We start from the raw sequence: 16,584 nt of genomic DNA, 5'->3' as shown, positions 1-16,584 counted from the left end.
TCGCTAGCGCCCGGCCAGGTCGCCGTGCCCCTCTGCTTCGCCTTGGCCGCATCCCGGCCCCGGGTGGTCGAAGCGGGGGCTAATTGCTTTTTCGTTTTTGATTTAGGGGCGTCTATGTAAAATTCTAGGGTCTGGTTTGTAATTTTAGATTAAAATCTACCTGGCACGAAAAGTCATGCCACATAGGCAAAAAACAGGCCCCACCTGTCATAAACTCACTTAACTGAGCCCAATCCGCCGATCAGTGTCTTTTGCAAAAAGATTACCGAAGACATGTTTTCTGCAAAAAAAAAATGTATTGTGGTGGTTTTCGCAAACCTTGCCTTCAAAGTGGTGGTTTTGTGCAATTTACTCAGGTGCAGCCAAGGCGCCTTGGGTGTGCACCCGCGACGGAGGTGCTCGGACTATGTAGGGCGCCCAGGTGCAGCCAAGGCGCCTTGGGTGTGCACCCGCGACGGAGGTGCTCGGACTATGTAGGGCGCCCGTGCCGCGATGCACGGCCGGAGGTGTTGGCCCTCTAGCGGATGTGCCACAACGAGCTCTCGAGTGGCGAACGGCAGCATCGACAAAAATCTACGACCGGCTGCAAGAACCGGCGAGCGATGAGCAAACTTACAGCTGGTTTGCTGCTACCGGCGAAGCCACAGCTGGAACCAGCATCTCGTTTTGCTGCAACAGACAAGCAGAGCCAGAACCAGTAGTAACCAGCGACAACGTTGGCTACAATCGGCAACGGCCATGTTGCAGCAACCACCAGCATTTGAGCCATGGATCTAGGCGGCTGCCAGACATGTAATACTCATATGTGGGTAGCGAGATGGACGATGGGAAGCTGCGATCCTGGCATGCGAGTTTGGGCCGGCCATCTGGAGGGCAGCAAAGAGTCGAATACACATGGCTACAGGGTTGCAGAACAGGTAGCGCAAGGGAGAAAAGTTGGCAGACAACAGAAGTAGCTCCAATGAAGGTGGCAGACAGAAGAAAATAGCAACAGGAATCAACCACATTGTCTCATTTCATACGAAGCAAATAGCACTCAGTAGTAATACTACGACCCAACTCAACCTAAGGTCCAAAAACCTCACAGGGCAGAATATGTTATGCTGCTTTAGCTACGACAACCATCATGGCAACGGAAAACTGTAGATATATTGTTTGTGCTGCTGCATTGTCCACCGACCGCCATCACCTGCCTCAGGAAGATTTCTGCAGGAAAACAGGTTTACCTAAGTTAGTACAAATGGCTGGTGTAGATGAAATGGAGACCAGAGCTAGACACAGACAGTCCTAGTGTGGAATGGACAGCCAGCACATCACATGTAGGCTAGGAAATTAAACGGGCACAAGGAACTTACAGATTTTGTTGAAGGCAACAATGTCACAGCTCTGGATGTACTCGTTGGCTGGCTCAACGCAGAGATGGTCTTCAATCAGAGTGTCGACGGACACAAGGTCATCAATGATGGTCATCATAATCTGAAGCTTCTTGATGCCATATCCAACTGGCATGAGCTTGGCTGCAAGGGGGTGGCAAACGCTCAAATTTACAGAACACAAGTAAATTATGCAGACAGAAAAATTAACAGGCATCGCCAGTATTTAAGTAGAAAACATTCAGAAGTAGTGACATACAAGCGCCCCACAGAAGGCCCTCCATCTTGATGCTTCGGACAGCTTCCTCTAGCTTGACCATGTCAGTCTCATCATCCCATGGCTTAACATCAAGCAAAACTGATGACTTGCCAGCTGACAACAACAAAAGTACCAAGTTAGTACAAAAACTGAGTTTTGAAGTTTAACAGCACAAACAGTAGCTCAAAACAATGTTCGTAAATGAAGTGCCACATAGAGCCATAGATGAAACAATGAAGTACAGTGTAAAAAACATACATTCTTCAGTAATACTCAGTTACGAATGTTGAGGGCACAAAATAAATGCTTCAGCCATACAACATTATTAGAACTAGTAAATAGACATGCTTTGCAATGTAGTTAAATGCAAAGCTATAAATGAGACAGTAAAATACAAAGAATGTAGGATAACATACATTCTTTCTTCTTGGTAGAAGCCTTTGCTTTGGCAGCACGCTCTTCAGCTGCCTTCTTCTCCTCTTCGGTTTCCTCTCCAAAAAGGTCAACATCACTGTCATCGTCATCATCAGCTGCAGGAGCCTGCAAAGTACAGGATACATGATGTTATACTTGTGAGACTGGAAGATTTAAACCACACAAACGCCCAATAACAATCAGCCACATGTGCAAAAGAAGTTATAAGATTTGCCCAAAGAAAAAGGGTTATGGCTGTAACCTCAGCAACATCAGTAGTTGAGGTTTCAGGGACAACTGATGACAGAACCTTCACACCTTGACCGGCCGCAGTAACCCCGCTGAACATGAATAGATCATTTACAGAAATTAGGACCACTTACTGTGACAACAGGAAATGAAAGGCTGCTTTCAATTGAAATTAGCTTGAGGGCATACCTCAGCTTCAGGAGCGCATCAATGTGATTGTACCACCTTGCAACATTGGTGCAGGTCGATGGTGGAGCAACTGAGAACTCAGAATACACAGCCAAGTCATCCTTGGAAGCTTGGTATCTACAGATGATAGTTTTACAGGTTAAGACTGATGGCACAAATACAACCATTTAGTAAACAAATATGGCATGGAACACATACCCAGAGATGTAACTGCGAGACAGAAGGTAGCCATCAAGCTTTTGAAGGCCTGCCTCAGCGTTAACATTGAATGTAGCCGCCATCTCGCCTCAAAAGGATGACACAGATGATCTACTGGCACAGGAGAGAACAACGTAAGAACAGTGGATTTTTGCACACAAACTGCGGAATTCGACAACAAAACCACAACCCAGCTTACACTAATGGCATCCTTATCCTATCTATGCAACTGGACCCCAATAACTCAAGCAGAGCAATCAAGCTAATGATTTCAAAGAACAAACAAGGGAGATTTGGAGATAACTAATCAAATCAACACATAAATCATAAATTGGATGGCAAGCAATTGACATTGTACATGCAGCAGGTATGTGGATAGATAACTGATTGGCATAAAAATAATTCAGTTCCAGAGAAATCACGCACAGGGTTTTGGTGGATTCAAAACAACTGGGTAGATAGGGTTAACAATCATGTAAACTGACAAGCAATATAGGCTAAATCCATTCAGTTGGTTTTCGATAGGAGCACGTTCGCTGATTTACTATCGACTTCACCTTCACTGAGGCAAAAAATAGGCAAGAATTTATTCTATTTCTCAACTTCCATTACAGATACGACGGATATCCACAAAACAACTACGATGAGGATGCTCTTTGCCGCAAATTATTCTTCCTACAGCGAAGGATGTGAGACGTAACCCAATTTCACGAACAGAACACGTCGGATCTAATCCCCTAAACGGCATCAATAACCAACAAAACATCCGTAGCCAATAGCCTAGATCTGATGAAACACGCGCTATCTAAGCAACCGCCTACAGCCCCTCCAGATCGAAGACCAAAACACCACCAATCCAAACGATACTTATTGCGAAACTAAAATCACGCGATTCACCTCGGAAAGATCGAAGATGTAGCCTAGAACTGAAGATCGAGAACAGCTAAGACCGGATCTACGCAACGGGGAAAGGGGGAGGGATGGGTGAGGATGGGGTGGTTACCTCGAGGGAGGGAGCGAGTCGAGGTGTGGCCGCGGGGAGGCGAGGAGGAGGACGACGGCGCAGGAGGGGGGCGGATTCGAGAGGGTTTGGGGCCTTAAAACGGGGGGATGGGTGGTGGCGTGCCTGCGGTTTGATCTGCATCTCACGGTGGCCGTTTGCTTCGGGGCAGTTTTGCCCTAGATCTGCGTCTGCCGTGTGGGCCTGCTAGGCTGTCTTGGTGCGAACCCGACCTGGCCGGCCCGTATACGTGCCCGAGATCAGGCCCAGTTTGACGCGTGATTAGTTTTCTTTTTTCAGGGAAACTGATTAGTTTTTTCTTTACACGGTACAGACGTAAGCGCTCATATATACGTGTGTATTGTTACCCTATGAATGCACACATGCACATGCTACCCCTATGAGCACCTCGGAGAAACTGAGTCGGCATGTCATCTTGAGATTTTACGAAGTCACTGTAGAACCTCGGTGGGTTGAGGATATCAGTGTCCTCCTAACCATCCAGTCACATGTTGGTTCGTGACACATGATTAGTTAATACGTACAATAGGTTAGAGATTCAAAAAAATAGGTTAGGGGAGCTTCTCAGTTCAAAATGGGGCAAGTACCCTCTCGATTAGAGTTTCTTTCCTCCGTCGACTATGTCGTCGTTGAGTTTTATCTCCTTTGCCGTCGGCGAGTCCTTACGGGTTTTGGCTCGGGCCGATCTCGGGGCAATCTTTGGATCACTTCCCGGCCTTGGCCAATTCCTCAGGGTAGATAATGGAGTTAGAGTTCCTCAAACAACACCAGATGATTTATTCTTCAGGATATGGACGAGAAGGTTGATGGTGAGGCGTCTTCTTTGGCGGCTATTGCGTCTAATGGAGGTTGCTACTCGATTATGTGGATGGTTCCTGGGTCGCGGGTGCCGGGGTTAAATCCGGCAGATCTCGGGTAGGGGTCCCGAGCTGGTGATCTTAGTTAGATGATAGTAGGGTGGACAAGGGAGGCGATGTTTACCCAGGTTCAGACCCTCACGAGAGGTAAAACCCTACATCATGCTTTTGTTGCATTGATTGTGTGGGAGTACAAAGAACAAGATGATCTACTTCAAGATCGTATGTGAATGTCTAATCCTCTACCCTACGAGCTAGAATCCCTCGGCTTATATAGGGACTGGGGTATCTAGGGTTTACATAAGGTCATCTAGGGATTACATTCCGAAGATTTAAATATGTCTCGGAGTATGCGCCAAGTTTGGAGGATTCCATCTTGAGTACGCCTTGGGACGGCAGTCTTGATCCACTTGTTGATGAACCATGGGGTCCTCGGCCCAGCCCACTATGATAGAGGCAACGGTGTCCCGTCTTCGATGAGATGGTGGCTATCATTCTCAGTGGAGTAGACTTTGACGATCCGACTACGAACGTGCAAGGACGTCGCGCCTTAGCAATCATTAAACCAACTCCGAGAGGTTATTGACCACGCGAAGCACGATCAACCTAACCATGAAGGTCTATTTCCTGCACACAAACGAAGAACGAGCAAGAAATTGAAATTGCAATCAGGATATTGTGAATATAAGAGGAAAACTTTATTTATGAAAGTGGGGTTCTGTGATGTCTTAGTCTGGTCGCTGAACACAAATGAAGGATGCGAGTTGCAGCTATGGCGAACTTTAATCTAAACGAAACCCAAGTCTAAAACGACGCCCTAAGGGTTGTATTTATAGGGAGACAGAGGGGAATTCATCCACCCTTGGCAAGGTGGGACTAAATTCTGTCCTAAATCGTGTTTCCTATTAATAAGGACTCTAAAACCAGCCTATTAAGTGTATTTCAAAATTACATGGGCCTGGCCCAAAACTAAGGTGGCGCGGCACCTATATTAAGCTTATGGACGAAATTTATGAAAGGTCATCCTGTATATTTGGTCCATGTCATTGTACTTCATCATGGTGGCTCCAAAGTGCTGAAAACTCCACCAGAGACTCTGTTCCTGCTCCCCTTGTGCGTGCCATCTTCTTCATGCTTGATCATGCTCTAATGTTCATCGTTCTTGTCCATTTCTTGGTCCTTCATTTATAAGCAAAACAAATGTATCCAATTTTGGTAGCATTATATTCTCATGAATATTAGAATCATTATCAAGAAACGAAAGTACATGGTAATTTAATTGGTGTGCGCAAGCTCTAGTAATTGGTCCAATATATGTAGCGGTAGGGATTGTGGGTGTAACTTTGTTAGTGATGTCCTCATCATACTATGATGGGACCGACATAGCCCCCGAACAGGTCTTCAAGCCGAGGACATCAAACTCCTCGGAGTGGCTTCGTCTTGGCTCTTCGGCTTTGTAGGCACTACAAAAAAAGACACTTCCGTGATGATACGTGTTTGTCACAGTAGGTCACATTTTCTGTCATGCATGTACATCCATGACAATTTTATGACAGAATCAAGATAGTCATACTTGTGCTGTCGTAGAAGTGTTCCATGACATTACCAAAATTATTATCACAGAAGTGTCCACTTCCATGACGATAAATCGTGTGTCATAGAAGTGCTTTCGTCAAGGGTGACCGACACGTGGCATCCACCGTAACGGGCCGCGGTTAAGCTATCGGATTCGGTTTTGGATCCGATAACTCGTTAACAGCCCGGACCAATGAGGATTTTTCACGTGTAAAATTGTCATTGGTCGAAGGAAACACGTGTTGGCTCACTGTTGGGACAAATGACATCCATTCATTGGATAAGAGGCGCCTATGATACGTCGACACATGGCACGGCCCAACAGAGGCCCATTCCGGTGAAAAGGCCGGCCCGTTTGACTTGGTCAAAAGGTAACGGGCTGGCCCACAGAAAGCCTGTTAACGGCATGTTCGTATATAGCCCATTTACGGCCCGCTAACTCACGGCCCGTTACAGCCTATCAGAATTAAGGCCAGTAGCTTCATCTGGGCCATCCAATATGATTCCAGACTGTTGTAACTTCCGGCCCATGTATGGCCCATGATGTCTTTCGGCCCATACGAGGCCATTTGTAACTCTTGGCCCATTCATGGCCCGTGGTGAATCTGGCCCGCAATGAACAATGTACCGCTTTATACCCATTAACGACCCATTATTCCATTGGGCCATTTCCAACCCGTGTTATCTTTCGGCCTTCTCAGGGCCCATTTATTCTTGGGCTTATTTCCAGCATTCGGTTACTTACGGCCCGTTACTAGCCTTTTCTGCTTGTGGGCCGAATCCAGCCCGTGGTTACAATCGGCCCGTTTGCAGCCCGTTAATCCTTTGGGCCGTTTTCGTAGCGTCATCAAATACGGTCGATTAACGACGGTCTGTTATGGTCGGCCCATGAACTGGCGATTCCAAATCTAGCCCGTTTACGGCCCATAATGCGGTCTGTTATTGGCCCATGTTTGGTCGATCGATCATACGGCCCGTAGAAGGCCCATTGATGCTACGGCCCGTAGAAGGCCCATTGTTTCTACGGTCCTTATAAGGCTCATTGTTTCTACGGCCCATAGGAGGCCCATGGTAACTACAGTAAATATGTAGCCCATGGTTATTGTGGCCTGGTTTTAAAAAATAGGTTATTGCGGCCACGAGCAAACCGCGGACAAAGAACTGCACTGACTACAAGCAAACAAATAAACAAGACAACAAGGAAATAAATAAGCAAGCAACTTCCGCTAGGCTATCACGGCTATTACACATATTACATCCACTGGGCATCAAAGTTCGCCACCAGTGCAAATATAGGGAACAAAGCCGCATATGATATACACTGGTTGTCAAAGTTGGCGACCAGTGCAAATAAACGCCACAGCAAAACAAGTCCAGAACTAAAACCACTTCAGAAGAGCTCAAGAAACAGTATCCTGGGTACCCATAATGCTGGCAAGATGCTTAGCAAGCTTATTAACTTTATCTTGTTTGGCGCTTAAATCCTCCAGCACTTGCTATTGCACCAGAAAGTATGCATCTGAATTCTGCAGGGACTTCCTCGGTCCTTCGACTTCATGTCGCATAACATCTGATCAATGTCTTTCAACTTGAAGTTGAGACTCAAGAAGCCGAACTGATTCAGGCAGCGAGTTCGAAGTGCTGGTGCCAGCAGTAGTAGCCAGTAACTCGAACGCTACATCAAGACAGGACTTTGGGGTTGTCTCAGTGTCTTTAATATAGTTTTTATCAGCTTTCTTGGAGACCAACAGGGATGTCTCACTATCTTGAACCTTATCTGCATTACTTCCTTTACCATTGCATAACGGGGTCCTATTCTCCAATATTTTATCCGCTTTCTAAAATAGAAACATACAAAGACATCACGGGTTTACCATGTTGTATATGAAATTCATTTTGGTGAACCAGTTCAGTAGTAAGGTGGACATGATAACAGCATGAAACAAATATATATATCTATGTAGTATGGTCACTATATGGTCTATATCATTCTAGTTTATGTTGCCAAATCAAGATAGAGACAATTCGAATCATATCTATTTAAGACAAAGCAGCATAAACAGAGTATAAGTGTGGGAAACTACACAACAATAACAACACTTGTAATATGCATGGCATGAGAACATAACTGTTTATTCAATTGAAACTGAAATCAACATAGAGCAAGTTACAACAACAAACACGTTAAAGAAACAGGTTTAAAACATACATGTTGCGCCATTGGAGTTTCAATTGCATCCTTCAAATTTGAAATTAGTTAGTATGAGTAAATACAGTGATGCAAGAGCAAAGTAGTATGAACCATAGCTATGGAACCTGACCTGAGGACTATTCTTCTTCTGTTTTAAGCGTTGACTTGGGGTTCGGAGTGGTGGTCCTCATGCTTTGGGCACTGCAGTTGCCTTACTAACTGCTCGTGTTTGAGTGCTGTGTGGTGGAGACGGTGTTGTGTCAACTGGAACTAGGTTACTATCTGCTGGGGTTGTGGTTAGAAGGGGTGTAGCTCGTTCTCTGTCCAACTGGGTAGGGGTACAATCTGCGTGAGTCTGGGTTATGTGTGGTGGGGCTGGTTCTTGGGCAAGTACAATAGTGGTTCTATCTGCATCGACAGGTAGCACGATCTTTTCTGAAGACCATGTTTTTACTCCTACAGATACTGCCATCACCCCCTCCAGTTGAAATGGCTGATAAACAAGAAAAGTAATTGAATGCACAGACATTGTAAAATAGACAGGTGCAATGGATAGTAGGGAAGAAAACATGGCATGAAATAATTCACATTTATGTTGTCTAACCAAACAGAATAGCAGGACATAATTTCACATATATGATGGCTAATTAAACAGGATAGCATGACACAATTTCACATGTATGATGGCTAACTAAAACAGGATAGAATGACATACTTCAAAATATGATGACTATGTAAACATGCTGACATGATATAACTATATGATGTGTCTATTAAAGTGGCTGGCATGCCATAAATCACAAACATGCCGTCGATGGAAACATGATGGCATGATATAATTCACGGATAGAATGACATAATTCAAAATATGATGACTATGTAAACAGGATGAGATGATATAACTATATTATGTCTTTAGAAAATGGGTTGGCATGCCATAATTCAGATACATGCTGTCTATGTAAACATCATGGCATAATATAATTCAAATATATGATTTATATACTAAGCAAGTGAGCAGAGGGCAATCGCATATATGATGTGTCAACTAAGGAGATGGCATTCAATATTGTGTATATGATGTAAAAACTAAGCATTGCAATACAACATATGCATGATATGAGTAATATAACCCTGCCAAGTTTGAGCATACACCTCAGGGGGATAATATGACTGGTCATGTGCCTTTGAATCCTCCTCTGAAGAGCTACCTGTAACCAACAAGATATCTACTTAAGCAGGTAGCATTGTCTGCTCTGAAGACCTTGTTTTCACTCCAGATTTCTCCATCACCAATTCAAATGGTGATGCACAGGAAGAGTAGTTTAATATACAAACATTGTCGACAAAATGCAACGAGAAATACAAAAAAAGGATGGCATGATATAATTCACATATATGACGGTTGGCTAAACAGCATGACATTGCATAATTCACATATAATGCCTTGCAACAAGATAGCATTGCATAATTCACATACATGATGTCTTGCAACAAGATGGGATTGCATAATTCACATATATGGTAATTAGGCACTAAACAGGTGGCATTCACAGAAAGCATGTCCAAACTAAGCAAATGACATAGCAATGCAAGATACCATATGCATGATATGATCAACATAACCCTGCCAAGTTAGAGCATGCACCTCGGGGGGAAATAGGACTGATCATCTGTTTCTGAATCCTCCTTTGAGGAGCTATCCGTAACCAGCAAGACATGCGCTTCGTTAGACAACATTGTCTGCTCTGAAGACCTTGTTTCCACTCCAGATTTTTCCATGACTGTGTCGAATGGCTGATGCACAGGAAGAGTAATCGAATGTACTAAAATTGTTGACAAATTTAACATGTAATAAAAATGATGGCATGATATAATTCACATATGAGATGACTGGCTAACCAGGGTGGCATTGCAAAATTCACATATATGATGCCTGGCTAAACAAGATGGCATTGCATGATTCACATATATGATAAAGAAACTAAACAGATCTCATTCACACAAAGCATGTCTAAACTAAGTAGATGACATATTTGATGTATAAAGTAAGCAATGTAAGGCACCATATGCATGATATTACCAACATCAGCATGCCAAGTTAGAGCGAAGACCTCAAGGGTAAATAGGAGTGGTCTTCTCCTTCTGAATCCCCCTCAGAGCAGCTATCTTCCTCTTGATTACAATCCGAAATGGGTGGAGGGGGGCTGCCTTTGCGCCCACCATGGAGCGACGTCTGCATGAAATTTTATTGCCATGGAAGGCTTGTCTCTTTTGCTCTACATGTTCAGTTCCATTGTGTACAATAACTGACATGCATAGGAATAAAACATAGTGAGATTATGTAAGGAGTGCATGCACAAATCTAGAGTGATGGTAGCAAACTGTGGATAGACCCAAAACCAATGATAGCAGGCAGATAATAGCTTTAGTTAAAAAAATACAGATAATGGCTCCTTTAATGTTTGTTTGCACCCAACATGAAACTCATAGTAGATACCCGAGATTAACCAGATAGTAGACAGATGGTACTGATTGTTGTCCCAATATGTACCCAACAACCATTTAAAAACTCAAGTTTCAGCATTAGTTTGGACCTGACTCGGAGTCTCATAGGTGAACACGACGATAAAGTAGCATGTCATCATATTAAGCGATGCATAACATAAGCAGACAGGAAAGAGTGCGACCTCTCTTGCGGACCCGTGTAGTCCTCAAGGTCATCTGCTCAGTTGATGATCGTAATGTAGTTGTCGTGGCTGCCGACGGCGGGGAAGAAGATCCGAGGCGGTGAAAGATAGTCTGGAGAGCGGATCCCTGCTGTGGTGAACCCTTCCATAGTTGGAGCAGCTGAGCTGGGGTGGAACACATCGCAGCAGGAGCAGAACAAACCACATAAGGTTTTCTTTGACACATATATGTAACAAAAGTAATTGTGTAAGGGCTTGTTTGAATTTGAGGATTCTAACAATACAGGGATAGGAAATAGATAGGAATAGGATAGGAATGCATGTGCAAAACAGAGAATTTAAAAACACAGGATTTTCTGACAATCTGGGTGTTTGGTTCACAAGAATTGGAAGATCACAGGATGCAAAGAAGCCTGGTGAGATTAAGTCAAACCATAAGAAAATGTATGGTTATAATGCTATTATGCTACTATCTCTTAGTCTTGTGCTTCATGAATAGGAATTTTAAAAGGAGGACAAGTGGAAATTAAAATTCCTATGGTTTTTATTTCAAGGAGACACTAAAGGAAAAAATCCTACAGTTTTCCTTTGCTTCATTCCTTTGAACCAAATGCATGAATAGTAGTACCATATGTAACTTTCCAATTCCTATGTTTTTCCTTCACTTTTCCTTTCAAGCACTGGCGATTTTAGTAGGCAGGCTTGAGCAAGGAAAAGCCTACACTCAAAAAATGTTTTTGTGCTACTTCTACTACTTTGGACCCAGGCCACTACCCTACTAGCTCAACTCCCAGGCCCATCGAAAAATGCACAGCTCAAACACAGAGAGATAAATAATGATGGCGTTCAAGAGAGTCCATCACGGATAGCTAAGTTGCCTGGTACCTCACTGCTTGTCATATAGTAGGATAAAATTAATCGTATTTCACGTTACTACGTGTGCTCAGTGGACAATATATATAACATGTAGAGTAAAAAAGAGATGCAACAAGTGTACAACCTCTTTGGCGAAGCCATGTCGATCTCAGCGTGATTGGGTTTGTCGGTGAGGATGCTCCGGCTGACTTGGCTGTCAAAGGAGGGGAAGAAGATCTTAGGTGTCTGGAGATGGAGCCTGGGGTACTGCTCCGCTGTGATGGAGGGTTTCGTCGTTGGAGTAGCTCCGGTGAGTTGTACGACGCCAAGGCTGAAGCAGGACAAGAGAGACAACGTTAACCTGAGTGGAATTCTAATAGCATCTCCAATATATGACGTAAAATACATAACCACAAAGTGCTGGATGTAAAATACATCAGCCGCTCGTCTATGAACTTAACTGTCGAAACTGAATTTAACTGTCGAAACTAAACTTAACTGTCGAAACTGAATTTTGCTGTCGAAACTGAACGCACTAGTAGCAGAAAAGCAGTAGCAGCAGCGCGTGCGAGAGCCGGGGCAGCTGGTTATGTAGCAGTTCATCTTCAACCTCCACCCCCTGAGCCGCCAGCCACCACCGGCCGAACCGCCGCCCCCCGCCGCCCGCGGCCGGTGGTGTGCCGCCCCGCCCACCCCGAAATCACTCCCCACCACCGGTCCGCCGCCACCCCGACCATCCCTCTAGGCACCCCCGTGCCGAGTTTTTTCTCCAGCGATCCCCACGCCACCGCCGGTGACCACCGTCCCCACCCTGAACCCTAAGATAGATATTGGGGTACCTCTCCGGCGAGCCCCCTCCCTGCTACGGCTGGTTCTTCCTTAACTCCGATGAGCCCCCCACCTCCTGAAAATCAACTGACCCAAAAGTCGATTCAGTCAACTGAAGTGTAGCCAAATCGGAGCAGCATCGCAAGCAAGAGCAAGAGCGAGAGTAGTATCGTGAGCAAGAGTGATAGCAAGAGCAGAGCAGGCAGGGGACCGAGAATAAGAGCAGAGCAGCAGCGCGAGCGAGAGCTAAAGCAACAGCAGCTCCTACTAATGCGGATGTCACTGCTAAGGGAGCGATGCCGTGGAGGAAGTGACCGACGCCGCCGCCGTCGATGGAGCCGCGCCATGTCAGCTCGGGACCGAGCGCCGGTAGCACCGTGAGATTGAATGAAGAAGAAAATGCGGTGATTAGTGTACAACCTCTTTGGTGGCGCCGATTAGGCCTCAGCTTCATCCGAGGAAATGGTGATGATGATGCTCTTCCGGTGGTGCAGGTGAAGACGGCGGTGTGGGAATGGAGGTGGCGCAAAAGACGAGCGGAACGTTGGGGAAGCTCCTTGGAGGTGGAGGACGGGGTGGCTGAACCGGCAGGACGACAAGATCGATGCTACCTCTTGAGCACTGCGTTGGTTTTCCCTTGAAGAGGAAAGGGTGATGCAGTAAAGTAGCATAAGTATTTCCCTCAGTTTTTTAGAACAAAGGTATCAATCCAGTAGGAGATCACGCTCAAGTCCCACACACCTACACAAACAAATAAGAACCTCGCAACCAACACGATAAAGGGGTTTTCAATCCCTTCACGGTCACTTACGAGAGTGAGATCTGATAGATATGATAAGATAATATTTTTGGTATTTTTATGATAAAGAGAAATAAAGATGCAAAGTAAAATAAACGACATTAGAAATAGCTAAGTGTTGGAAGATTAATATGATGGAAGATAGACCCAGGGGCCATAGGTTTCACTAGTGGTTTCTCTCGAGAGCATAAGTATTACGGTGGGTAAACGAATTACCGTCGAGCAATTGATAGAATTGAGCATAGTTATGAGAATATCTAGGTATGATCATGTATATAGGCATCACGTCCATGACAAGTACACTGAAACGATTCTGCATCTACTACTATTACTCCACACATTGACCGCTATCCAGCATGCATCTAGAGTATTAAGTTCATAAGAACAGAGTAATGCTTTAAGTAAGATGACATGATGTGGAGGGATAAACTCATGCAATATGATATAAACCCCATCTTTTTATCCTCGATGGCAACAATACAATACGTGCATTGCTGCCCCTGCTATCACTGGGAAAGGACACCGCAAGATTGAACCCAAAGCTAAGCACTTCTCCCATTGCAAGAAAGATCAATCTAGTAGGCCAAACCAAACTGATAATTCGAAGAGAGTTGCAAAGATAACCAATCATACATAAAAGAATTCAGAGGAGATTCAAATATTGTTCATAGATAAACTTGATCATAAACCCACAATTCATTGGATCTCGACAAACACACCGCAAAAGAAGATTACATCGAATAGATCTCCAAGAAGATCAAGGAGAACTTTGTACTGAGATCCAAAGCGAGAGAAGAAGCCATCTAGCTAATAACTATGGACCCGAAGGTCTGAGGCAAATTACTCACACATCATCGGAGAGGCTATGGTGTTGATGTAGAAGCCCTCCGTGATCAATGCCCCCTCCGATGGAGCGCCAGAAAAGGCCCCAAGATGGGATCTCACGGGTACAGAAGGTTGTGGCGGTGGAAATAGGGTTTTTGCTCCCTATCTGATGTTTCCAAGGTATATGGGTATATATAGGAGGAAGAAGTACGTCGCTGGAGCAAAGAGGGGCCACGAGGGTGGAGGGCGCGCCTGGGGAGGTGGGCGCGCCCCCTGCCTCGTGCCTTCCTCGTCGATTGCTTTACGTAGACTCCAAGTCCTCTGGATCACATTTGTTCCGAAAATCATGTTCCCGAATGTTTCATTCCGTTTGGACTCTGTTTGATATCCTTTTCCTTTGAAACACTGAAATAGGCAAAAAAACAGCAATTTGGGATGGGCCTCCGGTGAATAGGTTAGTCCCAAAAATAATATAAAAGTGTATAATAAAGCCCATTAAACATCCAAAACAGAATATAATATAGCATGGAACAATAAAAAATTATAGATACATTGGAGATGTATCAATCGGCGATGGATCCTCATCCGGTATGATGGATGTGGGACATTGAGGTGTTGCTGTGGACGGCGTCATCGGGGAAGAGGCTCCGACTGGGTAGCTGTGAGGTGGGGGCGGAGGAGGGTGGGGTTTCGCGGCTGGAGCGGAGAGGTTATGGCGGCCAGGGATTTTGAATGGCGAAAAGGAGGCGATGGGAGGGGGAACCATGGCTCGGGGACGCGCTTGTCCGAAATATGGGGTAAGTTACAAAAGTACCCCCACCGATTTGAGCTAGGCGGTTCTTTCGGTTCAGGGGTATCACGGGCATTTCGCGTGTCGGGATTTCACACGAGGTGGGAGTTTTCGCGCGCGTTGTAATTTTGGGATAGCAAGGTACGAGTTGAGATGGAGGGAATTTTCGGAGCACAACGAGACAAAGATATATCTTAAATATTTTAGGGTAACAAGGCGTGGGTTGAAGAGGCGGGAGTTTCGCAGCACGATAGACAGAGATGCTAGCTTGAAATTTTGGCATAACAAGGCGCGACTTGAAATTTTGGGAGAACAAGCTTAACGTGTACCCAAAAAAAGACAATTCGCACCTCATCACTAGAGAGAGCCATGTCTCGTTTTACTACATTACTAGAAATGCATTCAAATACAACAAAAAAACTAGAAGAATCGGGACAACAAACATAACGTGTACATTACCAAAACAATTTGCACTTCCCTCAAGAATAAAAAAACAATGTGTGTTGTCTAGCATATGGACTAAATTTGAGTACATTTTCCCTATTTGAATGGGATTGTACTCGGGTTAGTTATACAACCATCTAAATATTATCTTCACAACACATGGCATGAATATAGGAGAAGTAAATTCCTATATAAATACGAACTACATGTACATACGATCTCAAATTCAAATATATGTATCCATCTTATGTTGAATTCAAATCATAGTACATGTATGCTCTAGCTAGATGTTCGGAATCTAAACCATGTATGATACTACGTACAATGTGTTTAACACACACAACACACACACAAACACCATTTAGACTAGTAAGGTACACGTGTATTGCACGCATGAGATTTGACAACCAAATTATGAATAAATACCACATTATAGCATGTAAGTTTTGAGTCATATATGCATGATGTAGATGTTCGTTTAATTCTTATAGTTCATTTCATTCAAAATCATCTAGTTTTTATAAGAAAGCTAATCTATTTTAAGATTCATGGATTGTGCATTGTAAAGCATAAAGTAAAAACAAATAAGGGCAAATCATGTAGAAAAACATTTGGGCAATTCTGATACGGAAGATTCTAGAACAAAGAAGAAGTGTTTGTGTTTTGAGGTTTGTGCATTATGCTTAAGTTCAACCATGGAGTCTTCTAGATTGTACATGTGGCAAAATCTGGTGGAATCTAGATGATATCCAACGGCCAGTAGTGCTCAAATTTGCCATCTCTACACCATCGGATTGGCTTCATCCAACAACCATTTTTCAAAGTTAAAGTTATCCACACACTATATAAAAAATATAAAATATAATATATAGGCATGAAGGATATGATGGAGAGGGGGAGGTGTGTGTGTGCATGCATGGGAGACCGACCTGAAGAAAAAGATTGCATGTGTGCGATGGATAATGCCGATTGGTAGTGTGTGTGTGCATGCATGCACGAGAGAAAGTTAGTGGTACAATTATAAAGA

The 16,584-nt window shown here is 44.2% G+C and overlaps 1 protein-coding gene across 3 annotated transcripts; it reads right to left on the bottom strand.

The window, feature by feature from the left end:
* Positions 1-936: 936 nt before the first annotated feature.
* LOC119353810 (elongation factor 1-delta 1-like) lies at positions 937-3,819 on the bottom strand. 3 transcript variants are annotated; one of them, XM_037620492.1, is made up of 8 exons: positions 3,686-3,819; positions 2,683-2,793; positions 2,485-2,601; positions 2,309-2,387; positions 2,049-2,172; positions 1,633-1,746; positions 1,356-1,517; positions 937-1,206 (listed from the first exon to the last, which is right to left on the bottom strand). In XM_037620492.1, coding segments are annotated over exons 2-8 (681 nt in total). In that variant the 5' UTR covers positions 2,766-2,793; positions 3,686-3,819; the 3' UTR covers positions 937-1,204. The 3 variants fall into 3 exon arrangements, with proteins under 3 accessions (XP_037476389.1, XP_037476386.1, XP_037476388.1); XM_037620489.1 differs by lacking the exon at positions 937-1,206 and having other exon boundaries at positions 1,318-1,517; XM_037620491.1 differs by lacking the exon at positions 937-1,206 and having other exon boundaries at positions 1,318-1,517; positions 2,683-2,796; positions 3,686-3,802.
* Between the last annotated feature and the right edge of the window lie 12,765 nt (positions 3,820-16,584).

Source organism: Triticum dicoccoides, chromosome 2A, assembly GCF_002162155.2.
Source record: "Triticum dicoccoides isolate Atlit2015 ecotype Zavitan chromosome 2A, WEW_v2.0, whole genome shotgun sequence".
In the NCBI taxonomy this organism is placed as follows: Eukaryota; Viridiplantae; Streptophyta; class Magnoliopsida; order Poales; family Poaceae; genus Triticum; species Triticum dicoccoides.
Note: the sequence above shows the minus strand (reverse complement) of the source record. Positions and strands in the feature narration are given on the sequence as shown.

Bases quoted from the DNA above. Each gene is read 5' to 3' on its own strand.
- LOC119353810 (XM_037620489.1), bottom strand. From the start codon at position 2,765: ATGGCGGCTACATTCAATGTTAACGCTGAGGCAGGCCTTCAAAAGCTT. The intron at 2,602-2,682 runs GTATGTGTTCCA...TATCATCTGTAG, and splicing joins TCTCGCAGTTACATCTCTGG to ATACCAAGCTTCCAAGGATG. The intron at 1,747-2,048 runs GTATGTTATCCT...TGTTGTTGTCAG, and splicing joins TTCTACCAAGAAGAAAGAAT to CTGGCAAGTCATCAGTTTTG.